At 38.4% G+C, this 15,355-nt stretch overlaps 1 protein-coding gene across 2 annotated transcripts; it reads left to right on the top strand.

The window, feature by feature from the left end:
• The first annotated feature begins 344 nt into the window (after nt 1–344).
• Nucleotides 345–13,955, top strand: LOC103055203 (neuropeptide Y receptor type 6-like). 2 transcript variants are annotated; one of them, XM_007427473.4, is made up of 3 exons: nt 346–594; nt 1,322–1,409; nt 10,182–13,955. In XM_007427473.4, the coding sequence occupies exon 3, from the start codon at nt 10,191–10,193 to the stop codon at nt 11,304–11,306; it is 1,116 nt and encodes a 371-aa protein (XP_007427535.2). In that variant the 5' UTR covers nt 346–594; nt 1,322–1,409; nt 10,182–10,190; the 3' UTR covers nt 11,307–13,955. The 2 variants fall into 2 exon arrangements, with proteins under 2 accessions (XP_025021980.1, XP_007427535.2); XM_025166212.2 differs by lacking the exon at nt 1,322–1,409 and having other exon boundaries at nt 345–594.
• The last annotated feature ends 1,400 nt before the right edge of the window (nt 13,956–15,355 follow it).

A 15,355-nucleotide genomic window follows, 5' to 3' on the forward strand; every position in this document is an offset into this window, starting at 1 on the left:
CTTTACATATAAGTCTTAAAAGGTGTGTGGTGGGGGAGAAACCCTATGGTTTTAATTATGCCTCTAGCAGTACCTCAGAAAGGAACCAAAAAAGCAGTCTACGGTATAGGCTTCATATTTTAACACTGTTACATTCTACAATGAACAGTGAGACGTTTGTAAATATTTACATGTGTGCAATCCAGCATATTTTTTTTAAGTAAACAAGTGTGCTGTGAAATAGATAACTCCAAATCAGGTTGCAAGATAATGTTTGGAAAAACATTAATAACAAATGTGGTCCCCATGACTACTGGTCTCTTCTGTCGGCTGCCTCCTCATTGGCTTTCCCCTCCTCTCAGACTCCAGAGCTTGCCTTATTTCTCAGTTTCTCGTCAGTGGGGCATTTCAGTTTTCACTAGAAAATCTCAGTCAGTTGATTTGCAGAGAACTGAGGACTTCACCTCTGGCATCTTACAAAGTCCTTATTACTACTGATCCCTTGTAGCCCACAATATACAATTATTGACTTTGTCTGCATTTAGTATGAAAAGAAAGAAGAAAAGAAAAGACCAGGCAAAACAATGGAGCCATTTTATTTGAAATTCCTGGGAGGTAAGAAATGAGTGTTTTGCTTTTCTCTTTTTCTTGTTTTCTGGGCAGTGATCTAAATTCAATCCTGTTGTGATATTTCTTTTCCACAGCAACCCTAGGTCCCTCATGGAATTGCTCCTGACATAGAAGCAGAAGGTTGCAGCGGGAAGAGGGAGATAGAAAGTTTTTTAATGATTGAAATGCTAATTATTGTTTCCAGTTTGATAGATATGTATTGAGAAGCATTGCTATTCTCAGATAATTAGAATTTAGTAACTTCTCATTGCTTCATTTGAAAATGATTGATTCTTTGGGGGGATGGTATTATTAATTTTTAGCTGTTTGCATGAAAAATATATCTCAATACTTTTACCTTGCACAATAGTAGAACATATTGTTTGGATTAGATATGACCAACTTATTTTTCTGTATGGAAATGGGAATTTTATTAATATCTAACATCAGCAAGTTGTTCTGTATCCTTCATCAGTTTAAAACTGAGCAAAGAAGACTATAACATATGCCATCATCCTTGTCCCAAAGAAGGGATAAGGATATTGATTCTTCTAATTTATTTTGGGTAATGTATTTGAAAAGGATGATAGTGTTTGTTGCATATCAGAATACATAAGTATTAGAAAAAGATAGCTCAGAGGAAGGAGGAAGGAGTTGGTGCCCCTCACATTTGATGTAAGAAGTTGCAGAAGAACTCTCTTCCCTATATTGAACTCTCTTTTTTTATCTCCAGCTGCCACTGAGTAAGAGGGCTCTAGGATGTCATACTTACCTGATCACTAATTCTAGTGGAATTTCAGAACTTCAGCATTACTTCTGAAGTAAGTAATTTCAAGGCTGTAATTGCTGACCACAACTCCTAGGCACATGTATATATAAAATTAGACAACCATTTTCTTTTTCAAAATTGTCTAATATAAATAATGTTGAGAAATTATATATAATAAATAAGAAAATGGAATAAAAAAGACAGCAGCTCAAATATAACAATGATAAAAAATCACATTTCGAAGGTCAACTAAAACAAGAAAATAGAAACATTTACTGTAATATTAATGCAAGCAAAGTGCAAAACTTTGACTACATGAATTCTAATAAAAGTAATAACAGGCTGAAACTAATTTGTAATTGAGGAAATGCTCTCATTTTCATTCTATTATATTTGCTGATCTTTGGTACACCCTTCCCTCCCCCAAAGTCAATTATCTAGTCACTGATATGAATTAATTTATATGCCATAAATGTGAATGTTCTTGGTGGCATTGAGATTTAGCAGAAACCAAATGTACACAGCAGAAGAGACCCTGAGGTTTAACATTTTGTTTGCAAATGCAACAGCTACACCTCTGTGTACTTATGAAGGGGAGATTATTGATATCACCTCTACCTTGCCTTTTGAACTCTCTTGATTCTATCCAAAGCCTAACTTGAAGATTATGGAATTGCTTTTGTTATACTAGAAAAGACTGTTGTCCAAGAATTGGGTTATTATGCTTCTCTGCACTGTACATGCACAGAAGCTTCTTTCTCACATATATAGAAAAGGACAGAGCTATTATATCTGGTTTGCAAACATTAAGAAAAACTAAAATACAGTAATTTCTGCAGCATTAGTCATAAAAGGAGGTTTCCTAAACAGAGCAGTATAACAAAGACTTTTAATCGACATGCAGGGATATAGGCTGGAGAAGCCAGATGCCGAAGGGCTAACATGTTCCCTGCCTACTGCTTCTCCCCTCTACTGCCATCCATGTTGGAGGAGTTAGATGTAGTTAAGCTCCCCATTCTGCATTGATTCCTTCCCAAGCAATTAATCTTGTAAGGAAAAAAGCTGACTTCTATTACATGCCAATATGTGTAATGTCTGTTTCCTTGGAAATAAAAGGAGAATTGAGAATTGAGCAGTAGCCATCATCATTTTCCCTTCTGTTTAGTCTTGAATGGATAAGCTTTGACATGGTTATTATATGACCTAAAAAGTAGTGCAGTTTTACAAAACTAAAAGACATGTCTCCAGAATCATTTGCAGTCAGACAGCCTCTAAATTATATAAATAAAATAAATAATTGTGTTTGACTCATAAGCTAGATAATGCATGCATGTTCAACACTAACTGACTGTGCCGATTATTTGCACCAAATGATGAACCATCAAAAATGAATCACTTCAAGCTGTATCTTCATATTAGTTGGGATCAGTTGGAATTATTCCTTCTGTACCAGCCTCCCTGCTGCGTAGCAGTCTCCCTGCCTGGGCTCCTCACTTGATCTCAGGGTTGGCAGTGGAGTTCCCCAGGTTTATGGTCCTGGAGGACTTCAATCTGCTTTCCCTGGTGGTGGGGTCTGAGGTGGCTCAGGAGTTCACGGCCACCATGATAGCCACGGGTCTATCCCAAGTCATCCAGGACCCAACACGGGATAATGGTCATACCCCTGATCTAATTTTCTTGTCAGAGCAATGGCAATGTGATCTGGAATTGGGGGAGTTCATGGGGTCTCACCTGTCATGGTCAGATCACACTCTGGTGACCATGAGATTCTCTGGTGCTGCCCTCTGCCACAGAGAGGCAGGACCTATTACATCAGTCTACCCCCAGTGACTAATGGACCCTGATGGGTCCAGAGGGAGCTGGGGGTTATTCCTGATGGCCTGCTGCATGGTCTGACCAAAGCCTTAGCTGTCGCTTGGCATGAGGGGGCAGCTGAGGCCTTGGATGGGATTGAGCCCATGCAACCTCTCTCCTCTCATGGATCCCACTGCTCCCTGTGGTTTATGGAGGAGCTGAAGAGATGAAAGGAGAGAAAAGACGTCTAGAGTACCGCTGGAGGACAACAAGGATGAACTCAACTGAACACAGGTAAGAGCCGCTATTAAGGCCTACCTTGTGGCGGTAAGGGCGGCAATACTTCTCTGCCCTTACTGCATCTGCAGATAGCCAACTGGCAGCCTTGTTTAAGGTAACCCAAGTCCTTTTGGGGAAGGGAGACTTGGAGGTCTACCTACTAGGCTGTGAGGAGGAATTTGCAGAGCATCTGTCAGACAAAATCACTCACATTCATTCCAAGTTGGATGCCAGCTTTGATACAGATCCAGGGGAGATGATTAGGGTACAGTCTTGCCCAGTTATCTGGGAACACTTTGATCCTGTTGGGCCTGAAGAAGTGGACAGGGTCCTTATGACTATGAGCTCAACCACCTGCTCCTTAGATCCATGCCCCTCCTGGCTAGTTAAGGCTGCCCAGGGGGTGTAATGTGGTTGGATCCTAGCAGTGGTTAATTCTTCTTTGAGAGAGGAGGTTGTTCCACCCTCTCTTAAAGAGGCATTGGTTCACACCCTACTAAGAAGCCATCACTGGATCCCACCATTCTGGACAATTTTTGTCCACTATCAAACCTCCCTTTTTTACGGAAGGTTGTGGAGAAGGTAGTTGTGCAACAGCTTCAGCAGGCCCTGGATGAAGCAGATTATCTGGACCCCTTTCAGTCAGGATTCAGAGGGGTATGCTGCAGGACCCATCCCCAAAGGAGCTCCATCTGGCAGGACCCAGGCAGCATGCCTTTTCTGCTGTGGCCCTTGCCCTCTGGAACATCATTCCCCTGAGGTGAGGAAAGTGTCATCTCAGTTAGCCTTCCAGAAGGCTCTTAAAACATGGGTTTTTCACCAACCTTGGGGATCCCAGGGAAAGCCTGCAAGATAGCTATATGAGATTGATGTTTGTTCTCCCGCTTTCTTGGATTTTATTTGTTTATTTTATATGTTTACTTTATATGTTTATTTTATTTTAGATTTTTTTAGATTGTTATGGAGCTTTTAATTGTTGTGTTGTATGCCACCCAGAGTCATGTGTTTGTGAGATAGGCAGCTCTATAAATATGCTAAATAAATAAATAAAAATAATTTAGAGAACTACAGAGACAGAAAGATTATAGATACACTTCATATATCTGATTTTCATAATCTGTATTGGGGTGAACAACTTTTTTTTCTGTAAGTGGCACTTTAAAAAATCTGATTCTGAGGGGCACAGAGGACACGGTAGTGACATAAGCAGGGTTAAAATGTTTGACCTTTTTATTGAATTGGATTGTTCATTTTTTTATTGAATGTTGTTTTTTATTGAATTTATACCAATTTGGCAATCTTATTGCCAAAGAAAAACACAGAAAACTCCATTAAAAATACTTCAATAAAGCCAATTCCCATGATAAGGGAGCTGTGTTATTGCACTGAAAACTCACGTTCTGACACAGAGTTAATACACCTGCCCCAGGTTATGCAAATACATATGGTGGGAAGGAAAGTAGAGAGAGACTCGGAGTGAAGATTTAGTTGGGAGATGATTTATAGATTCTCAGTGGGCTCACTATGAAGGAAGATAGAAATGAGCCAAAGCAGGACAGAGAACAATATCAAGAAACTGCATCCTCTTCTGGAGAATCTGGTGAGTTGATTCATCCATCTGGAGGGCAGATGATGAGGCATTAGGTCACCCTAAGCACCAGGTTTGCAGGTAAGAAATTCTAAGCACATGTGGGAATTGGAAATAATATTTAAAATAAATAATGGAAAAAAGTGAACCCTATTTGTTTGTAGCTTTGTTCTACCTAGGGGGACAGGGGGAGGGCACAGAATTTTTGTGATGTTGCTGAAAGGATAGGGTTATAACCCTCCAATATTATGTATTATAGTGTTTTCACCTTTTTGAAGCCTTGTACTCTGGAATGTCACATTATAATCCTAAAGTCGGCATTATGTTTTCAGCTCTCCCTAATTATGTTTGCCCACACCATACAAAAGAAAAGTGCTCCAGAAAAATTATCCCAGAGTCAGCAAAGGCAAAAACATCTTGTGACACTTAAAAGCTAACACTGACAGTGTGATATCTAGTCCATGAATAATTGTCCAACAAAGAAAAGAGAAAAAGAGAAGGACGGTCATTTTAATTTGTATTTCCTCTTAATTTTTAGACAGTTTGCTTGTTTCTTCACCTAACTTTAAGTTTTAATAATATGATACTTACTGAAAGTGGCAAAGACTAATTAATTCTGGCTCACATAATTTTATGAAGCCTGTTTTCCATCAGTGTGTTTCACAGAATGCCTGTACATATATACATACATACATAGCAATCATACCTTTTTAGAGTAAGCAGTGTTATAGAAAGTGCAGCAGCAACAACAACAAAGAGTTGGAAGTCATAAACCAAAGAAATTAAAAACATGAGGTTAGGAAGAGGAAAGGGACTATTGTTTAATCTAGTTTACACCAACACCACTTGCTATAGATATGAAGCGTGACAGCACCTTCAAGACTAACCAGTCTGTCTAAGTTTCTATTCATGAAAGCTTACACCCAAATAATGATAGTTAGCCTTGAAGGTACTGTCCCACTCCATTTCTATTTTGTTGCCACTGACTAAAAATACCCTTTCCTCTATCACCAGTTACTATGTGAAAGGCTGTAAGGAGGCTGGAATGTAATGGAAGAGAGATTAGACATATAGATCAAGAGATAATGGGTGAGTCAGTTGACAGCATATCTCTTAAACAACAGCTTAACTCAGGAAAGAAGGAAGGAAACAAACTTGGGAATCAAATCAGTTAAAAAGATTCCACCTTAATTAACTCACTATAAGTGAGGATAGGAAATTCCTATGACTTTCCAAGACTCTTTATTTGCCCCAGGCTAGCATTAAAGATACCTGAGTGAAATTTGTGTAGGTCTTGCTTCATTTTTCTTGCCCATCTGCTTTGGGCTTGATATACTATAACTTTCCATATATTTCTCTCCTTCCTAGCCATCTAACTTTGTTTCTCTTGGTCATCTTCTTCCTCCATTCACTCTTCCTTAATTTATTGATGTTGCAATTTCAATTGCATTCATTCTATATGATCAAACCACCTCAATATACTTCTTTCTGGTGACTCACTTTTTTGTTCAATCCATATTCATTCAGCATACATTCACTCTTGAACCTCTTTCTTCTTTTTTTATCACACATACTTCTTAAATAAACCATTTACACTGCATTCAACCCAGCTCTTGCTTCCATGTAAAGAAGTGGGCACTCTTATACCCTGCCATTTTTACTTCTTTCAACAAAGATTCACTCATTGCAACAGACCACATACTACCCACTACCCTTCTTCCAGTATTTGCATTCCTTAACATTTCTCCATACATTTTTACAACTTTAATAAACATTCTACCAAGGTACACAAATTCATCTACTTGATCCTTCCTTTTTTCCTTCCTTCCTTGCCATTTATCTTGCAAACATAACTATTTTGGTCTTTGATACATTATTTTTTTATCCATTCTCCTCTTTCCATCATACAATCTGTCTAAAAGTCACTTGAAATCATTCAGATCCTCAGCCAACAACACAGCATTGTCTGCATAAAAAAGTGCACACACATTCAGATCCTCAGTCAATACACTTCTAATATTGCCACAAACAGTCCTTATACATTTGTCCATAATACATTAATGAACCAAGAAGATATCTATACATCCTTGTCTTACTTCCTACTCAGTGTTGAATTACTCACTAAGGATTCCATTTATTGTCATGTATGCTTTACTTCCATTATACATTGCTCTTATCACAGTTAACAAACAACTTTCAACTCCATATCATGCAACACCTGCTAGCCAGGATAAAGCCACATTACACTTCCCAAATTTTTCTCAGTGTTGTCTCTTGTACTCTTTTCTAGGTGCATTTTAAAAACTAATCCACTGCGATGTTTGAACTCACCCTCATTATCTTTCCCTTTGTTTAAGAGAACACTAATGGCATTCTAATCATACAACCTGGTAGTGTAAAGAAATTTGCTAAAGCTAGACCAAAAATTCAGAACAAATGTTTTCTAACCTAGAGCCAAGTTCAGTCTCCTAGCTACTACGCCACTTGTAAGACAGCATCATAAAGCAGCTAACCGAGATATGAGAACTTAGAAATAAAAGATAGATGTGAATCTTGAACAGTGCCAGCCTAAGACTTTTGGCTATTTAAAGAAGAGACCACATGTTCCTCCCTTGGTCCTTTTCTAGAGCTGACACTTCAAAAAGTTTTACTGCAATTATTTGTTTGTCATATTTCTATCCTGCCTTTCCTCAAGAAGCAGAATATATGGCACATCTTCCTCAGATTGTCAATCTCCCTCTTCCTCCAGCAGACAACCACTGACTTGAAGGCTTGTGGTTAAATTCCTATCTAAGCTGCATTATTCAATAACAGCTAGAGGCCTGAATGCTTATCTCCTAGAAAATAACAGCCTGAGTGAGGCAATTTGCACTGAAAGAATGACAGAAGGGAAAGATCAACCCTTCTTCCCCATGTCATAATTCTATTCTAGAGTACAGCCAAATATTTCTGTAATAGATGTTCAAACGCAGTCACAACTTTTACATAGTGCCTACTTTGAGTCTTAGAGACACCTTAGCCAATACTTGTAGGGAAGGTCCTGAAATGGTTTCAGTTGCACATCCAAACTTCACAGGCCACAAGTAACAAATCTAAGCTTGTTCAAATTCCCCAGTAGTCTGCATGCTGGAGAAACCAATAATGGAGTCAGCATGCATTATGAAATTTCCATTGTAGAAATGTTTAACAATACACTGTGTACAAAAAAGCATTCCCTTCTATTGGTCCCCAGTCTCCCTGCATTTAATTTCAACAGATGATTTTGAGTTATAATATTGTGAGAGTGGGAGAAAATCTTTCTGTCCAAATTATCTCTGCCATGATATACCTCCATCATCTCTCCCCTTCCATTCCTTTGATCCTAGCTAAAGAGCCCTAGTTGGTGAGCTATTTAATCTTAAGGGAGCTACTCCACCCTCCTAATCATATTGGTTGCCCTTTTCTGCATTTTTTCTAGCTCTCTAATAGACTTTTTAAGGTACAGTGACTAGAACTCACAGCTGCTAGGATAAGAGGGTATCTCTAGCAACTAGTTAAGGAACAGAAAACAGAGAGTAGGAATATATGGGCAATTCTCACACTAGCGAGATATGTAAAGTTGGCTCCCTTAGGGAATAGTGCTGGAACTGCTGTTTTTTAAACTTGTCTATAACTGATCAGGACTTAGGGGTGAGCAATGAAGTGGCAATGATGTTAAACTGTTCATGATGTTAATATCTGAAATCATTCTAAACTAAGTGAATGGCAAATATAGCTGAATGTAAATAAGCATGAAATAATGCATGTTTTTGCCATACACACAAATGCAGACAAGTCCAAACTTCATCTGTACATTAATGGGATCTAAGACAGCAAAACTGCCAATATAATAATGTCTTTATATATATATATATAGTGAGACTATACTTGGAGTATGCCAATTCTCTGTTCCATTACCAGGCCTAAACCCTGACTGGAGAGGGTCTAGGTATCAAAAGATACAACTTAAAACCCAACATTAGCCCATCAGCTTAATGAACAACAACATTCTGCCCTATCAAACAGCAATTACCCAGCACCTAGATATACAACAGACTTATCCTTATCAACCTAAAAACAGCATTCAACAACCACAGGGGGAGAAAAAAACATTCTCCCAACCAGCCATCCCATCACGCAGCTATTAATACCACCAATCACACAGAAAGCAACCGACACAGAGATAAGACAGGACCACCACTTTATCAGCCAAATAAATAATCTAGGATGGCATCAATCACTTGCAAAACAATATCCACTCCGAGGACCATCCCACCCAAACATGTGAAGCTGGCAAGGCAGAATGATATAGAGCCACTAGAAGTAGAGCTCCTCATCCAAGGCTCTGTGCCTCCAGAGGACCTCAACCTTCACCCATTACATTTCTTCTGCTCATCATTCCACTATCTCTTCTAGATCTTATATCCAGAGATAAGTATATCCCATTGGTTATTTCTATTCTACCAAATTTCTGTAATGCTTGCCTGTATCAGTGTTTTCTTCCAACGCAGAAAGTGAGAAAGTTTCATTTTGCACTTTATTTTGAAAAAAGAATCCAGAAGCAAATAAATAATTGTACAAGATGAGAAAAAGATGGGAAACTTGCTTTAAACAGTGGCATATACTTTCCTAGATGCACAAATATGAAAATGAGCCATGATTTTAGGCAAAACTAAAGGTATAAATAAGATAATTATTATATGGTTGGCACAATCCTTTACAGTACAGTACCTGCAGATACACAGATAATTTTTGGTGTTGGAGTCTACACATATGGTTCCTATTGCTGAATTCAGTTCCTGCACACAGTTTTGAAAGGACGCCTCCACCTTGACAGTGTCAGTCATCTAACTGTAAGGATGTGCAATCTGATATTGCACGTGAAGACCTATGCATTGGAGCTACTACTGAGGAATTGTTAGCAGCCAAAGAAATATATTGGACAACTGATTAGTTGCTTAATGTTTCTGTCTATGTATGTGGGTACTTTTTGTTTCCAGATTTCGTGCAGGCAGTTTAAAAAATACTGAACATCTGAGTTTGGAATCTGTTATGTAAGTCATTTATACTGAAAAGGGGGAGGGCTCCTAAAAGTGTAAAGGTAAAACAATGAGGGATTTATTCTTAATTATTTTATAATTTCAGAGGTGTTTCATGATGGATAAAACTACTCCAATACACAACATGGATCCATCTGTGGCAAACAGCAATAAGTCACAGTTTTTGCACTTTGAATCCTGCCAGCCATCTCTCCCTGCATTCTTGTTGCTCATCATAGCGTACGCTGTAGTCATGCTGGTCGGACTTCTGGGCAACCTTTGTCTAATTATCATCATCAAGAAACAAAAAGAAAGTCAAAATGTCACTAACATTTTGATTGCCAACCTCTCCATATCTGATATCTTAATTTGTGTCATGTGCATTCCTTTTACTGTTGCATATACTTGGATGGATTACTGGGTTTTTGGTGAACCTATGTGTAAAATAACTGCTTTTGTGCAAAGTATGTCTGTCTCTGTTTCTACATTTTCACTTGTATTAATTGCAGTTGAGAGGCATCAGTTAATAGTGAACCCACGTGGTTGGAAGCCCAACGTTTCACACGCGTTCTGGGGAATTGTCTTCATTTGGGCATTGTCTCTAATACTATCCACTCCCTTCCTGATATTCTACCAAGTCTCTGATGACCCCCTGAAAAACCTCTCTTCCCACAGTGAGAGCTATACCAACAAAACTGTCTGCATTGAGATGTGGCCATCCATTGAAGTGCAGCTGGGCTTCACCACCACCATGTTAGTTTTCCAGTACTTCTTTCCACTCGGGTTCATTTTCATCTGTTATCTAAAGATATTTGTATGCCTGCAGAAGCGGTACAGTAAAGTGGATAAGATAAGGGAGAATGGGAACAGGCTAAATGAAAATAGAAGGATTAATATTATGTTAATTTCAATTGTTGTGACCTTTGGGGCCTGCTGGTTACCTCTGAACATATTTAACATTGTGTTTGACTGGAATTATGAAACCTTGATGCATTGTCACCACAACGTGGTCTTTACCTTGTGCCACTTGGTGGCCATGATCTCAACATGTGTCAATCCCATTTTTTATGGATTCCTCAACAAGAATTTTCAAAAAGATATGATTATTCTGCTTCACAACTTCAGATGCTTTGAATCTCAAGAGTTATATGAGAACATTGCCCTTTCAACTCTGAACACTGATATGTCCAAGGGATCCCTGAAACTCAGCAGCATGCCTGCAAACATCTGAAGCAGACAACTTTCCAGTCGTTTCCATATTTTTCAACTGATCTGTGTATTGTGTTGCTGAATTCCTCTTGTGGGAAAGTGTGCTTTTTGGGTGATGAAATCAAAGGCTTCTAACCTGTTGTGTTAGAAGCAGACACCGAGCCTCACATATATGCCAAATGAATAAAGCAACAATTATTTATTAAATATAGCAGTTTCAACTCCATTGCAAAAGTTTCCCATGTTCAAGTGCTGGAAAACTGCTTGAGTGAAAATCAGTATTTGGAAAGGATGTACCATGTTGCTGGGAAATGATGCAGCATTCCTCATGATCCATACCACTCATGTTTATCCAACAATTCCTTTGGACAGGCTTCAACAATTCTGATGAACTAATACAGTAGTTTGTATCCAAAGCAACGAACTTTGGGGATTTCTTTTTTCTACACACTCAGAATCTGCTAGCCTTCCTATCATTCCTACAGTATGTAAAGTGAAACCACATTTATGTTGTAAGGCAATCTAGTTATGGTAACACACACCCCCAATGTGATCCTTATGGGTTTCAATGTGCTTGGAGTTACCTGCCTTACTACCCCCCCCCCCGTCTCCCTACACCATCTGATTTTTTAAAAAAATTAATTTAAAATAGAAAGCTAACATAGTAACCCAACAAAACTGCTTTATGGCTTATTGCCGAGGTCCACAATCATTTTGGGGCCAGGGAGCATATTTCAAATATTGAAAGCATGTTATGGGCATTCTGACTGTACCATCCGAGATGCCCCATACTACCTCACCTTAGCTTGTCTTAATTTTCTCGGTAGATTTTTTTTTTTAAAAAGGGAGGAGCACGAGACTACAGCTCCATCACCATTTATTTTAATGCCTCTATAGTCCAGAAAAGGCCCACTGACATTATTAGACATTGTTAGGTTATGACCGAAATCAGTCTTTTGTTTTGAATCATATTAGTTTCCATTTTTTGATGTTTATTTTAAGTTACAAGACATAGAAAACAATGGGCTTGGAATGGAAGTTAGGCAGGTGCTGAAAGAGAAAACTGCAACCCATACTGGTGCCATAAATACTATCTTGGTGGCCAGACTTTCAAACATTGTGCAAGCCAGACTTGAAACTAAGGCTAGCAAATTGCACACTGTTGTCTTGGAGTTAACTGCTAAAGATAACTATACCATCATATCTATACATAGAGATGGATCTTTTTACAGGAACTGTTTAATGACTAATATTTTGGTTTTTACTATGATTGCTTCTCACCTCCTCTTCTGCTGTGACTTTTTTCTTTCTGGCTCCAAACTGAGTTTTAATTTTCTAACTTTCTCCCCTGCTCTGGCCAGGCTTTCAGCTAAGAGAAATTAATTCAGGCATCTTCCAAGTTTGTTAGCTGGCACAGCAGTGCTCCTGAAATTGGACCTCTAACAATTCCAAAGCTCTGTTAACTTAGCTGTGGACAAAAGATTGATGTTTGATCTACAACAGCAAATCTGCTTCCACAGTGCACTTTGCCAGTCAAAATATTTTCAAATGGGAAAAATGTTTTTCAGCACACATTCGTAGCCCTGACATGACTTGAAACGTAATGAATTAAAATTCACAACGTTTATATCTTGCTTTAAAACTGCTGTCTCCAACCTTGTGCTATCCAGCTGTGTGGCGGTTACAACTCTTAGAATTCTCAGCCAGCCCAGTTCAAGGCCACACCACCAGGAATTCTGGGAACATATTTGGAGGGTATGGATTGAGGTGAGAGCCAGTTTGGTGTAGTGGTTAAGACACCAGGTTAGAAACCAGGTAACAGGGATTTCTAATCCCGCCTGAGGCACAAAGCCAGGTGGGTGACCTTGGGCCAGTCACTCTCTCTCAGCCCTAGGAAGGAGGCAATGGCAGACCAATTCTGAAAAGCCTTGCCAAGAAAACTGCAGGGATTTATCCAGGCAGTCACCAGGAGACAATGCTGACTCGAAGGCACACACACAATCACGCACACTCGGCTTGAGGTCGTCTGTTTTAGAAGATACTTCTGTTTAGGGCCAAACTACATACAGGTGCATTCAAGAATAGGAACTTCTCTCTGTTTTTTTAGGTTAAACATTGCAGAAGGCAGAATTGGATCAGGGTAGTAGCTCTTCACAGTAGGAAAGGTTCTACTAGTAGAAGCAAAGGGGATGGTTCCTACTGGAATCACAGCAGGGCATAGGCTCAAGCCACCCCCCCTTTCCATGCATGCACACTGGCTGGGAGGACTTACACTGGCTAATGATTTAAAACAAAAACTCAGTTATATTAGGGCACATTATAAATGGCACCTTTGGGATTGAAGTTTGGGAACATCAGTGTTACTCCAAACTTTATTTTGTAATAAACTTAAACATAAGTTTGATTTCCTACAGCATTTCAGTATATTGATGTACCTGTAATATTTGTTATCTGCAAATATGATTAGTAAAGTTTAGTTTGTTTGCTTGTTTTAGACATGATAGTTTATTGCATAAACGCTTGTTATTTACATTAAAATAATGTTAACTCCATACAACATATCTTTTACTGAAATTTCATACATCTTTACTTCTCTCACTTGAAATTAGGAATGAGAAAATTTCACAAGGAATTATACAGAATAATAAATGTGTTACATTTTGATCCAGGAAGAAAAGGGCAAAATGAATAATATATATATATATATTTAATATCCAAGTGGAATTAGCATTGTTATGAAAAGCAGTCCTCTGTCTCATCCAACTTTTTGTTAAGTTATTTATTAAGAAAGCAAGGAGACATCTTTCACTGTAATGAGACAGGAACCATTTTGTGGTGTTGCGTGGAAAGTTTCCATCCTTTTTATTTGCAGTCATACAACAGCATGAAATACCAGTATCTAATTGTGGCTAAATACTTCTCTTTACAGTGACTGTTTTGTACATAAAGTATTGCAGAACTTTTTATCAGTCTGATTATATAGTTTGCTAGACTGTGTAACCTATTATAATACATGCAAATATATACTTTGAAATGCCATTCATGTAAAAGCACACCATAATTGCCAAGTATGTAGGCAGTCCAAACTTTTCATTAAATATGAAACATTTGAAACAATGAATTTTTACGAGAAATACAGCCTAAACTAACATTTCAGTCAAAGCTAGAAAATATACAAATAATGTATCAGTGCAATGTGGGTATTTTGCCTCCAGTTATAGAGCTACGCTTTAAAATATATATAAATATAAATATTTCAGAGACCACAAGGAATGTGACAGTAATGGAGAAATGTTATCAGACACATAGGGGCCAAACATTTTATCCCTTTTGGGGTTGTGGTATGGCTTAGATTTTTTTTTTTTAATTCATATCTGCTAATACTATAGCTGCTTAATGGCCCTACTTTAGGTCCATTAATTAAAAAAGAAAAGGATGTGCATGAAAAATGGCCATTTTGCTACTGAATGTTACTGGAATAATCTAGGATCGCTGGCTGTTTCTGCAAAAGTTGGTCTGGGGAAACCATGTGGACCATAGAGGGGCTGGCCACCTCTCTCTTAATCAGTATATTTTTAAGGGAATCTAAAAATTGTCTTAGTCTAAGTTGTACAGGAAGATTACCAAGGTGCAAAAAAAAATCCTGAAATTAGTTTCCTAGGCACATATTTTCTTTACAGTGCAAACTTATGCATGTTTACCCAAAAGTAAATACTGCTGTGTTCAGTGATCTGGGAATGAGCCACATGGCATGCAAGCAAGCAGACTGTGCTCAGTGCTTTCCTCGGTGAACCAGCAGCTTTGCCTCAAAGAAACAGCTCCTGTGCGTCTACAGTATCTCAGTTATATTGCCCTTTCTGCTTTGGTGAACATTCAAGGTGGCTAACAAAAATTTAAAACAGAAATACAATTAAAAAGTTAAAAATACTGATTTAAATTAGCATAGAAATAAATACAAAAAAAAAAAGCCTAACAATTAACAGTTTGGTGAAAGAGATGCACCGTTACCCTTTCCCAGCGTGGAGAGAGATGGGGACCAAAATGTAACTGTCCAAAGAATGGATTCCCTCG

Source organism: Python bivittatus, unplaced genomic scaffold, assembly GCF_059951505.1.
Source record: "Python bivittatus isolate LINGU-HERP-01145 unplaced genomic scaffold, Pbiv_v1 ctg000080_np1212, whole genome shotgun sequence".
NCBI lineage: Eukaryota > Metazoa > Chordata > Lepidosauria > Squamata > Pythonidae > Python > Python bivittatus.

Excerpts from the sequence above, each read along its gene's own strand:
- LOC103055203 (XM_025166212.2), top strand. The coding sequence starts at position 10,191 with ATGATGGATAAAACTACTCCAATACACAACATGGATCCATCTGTGGCA.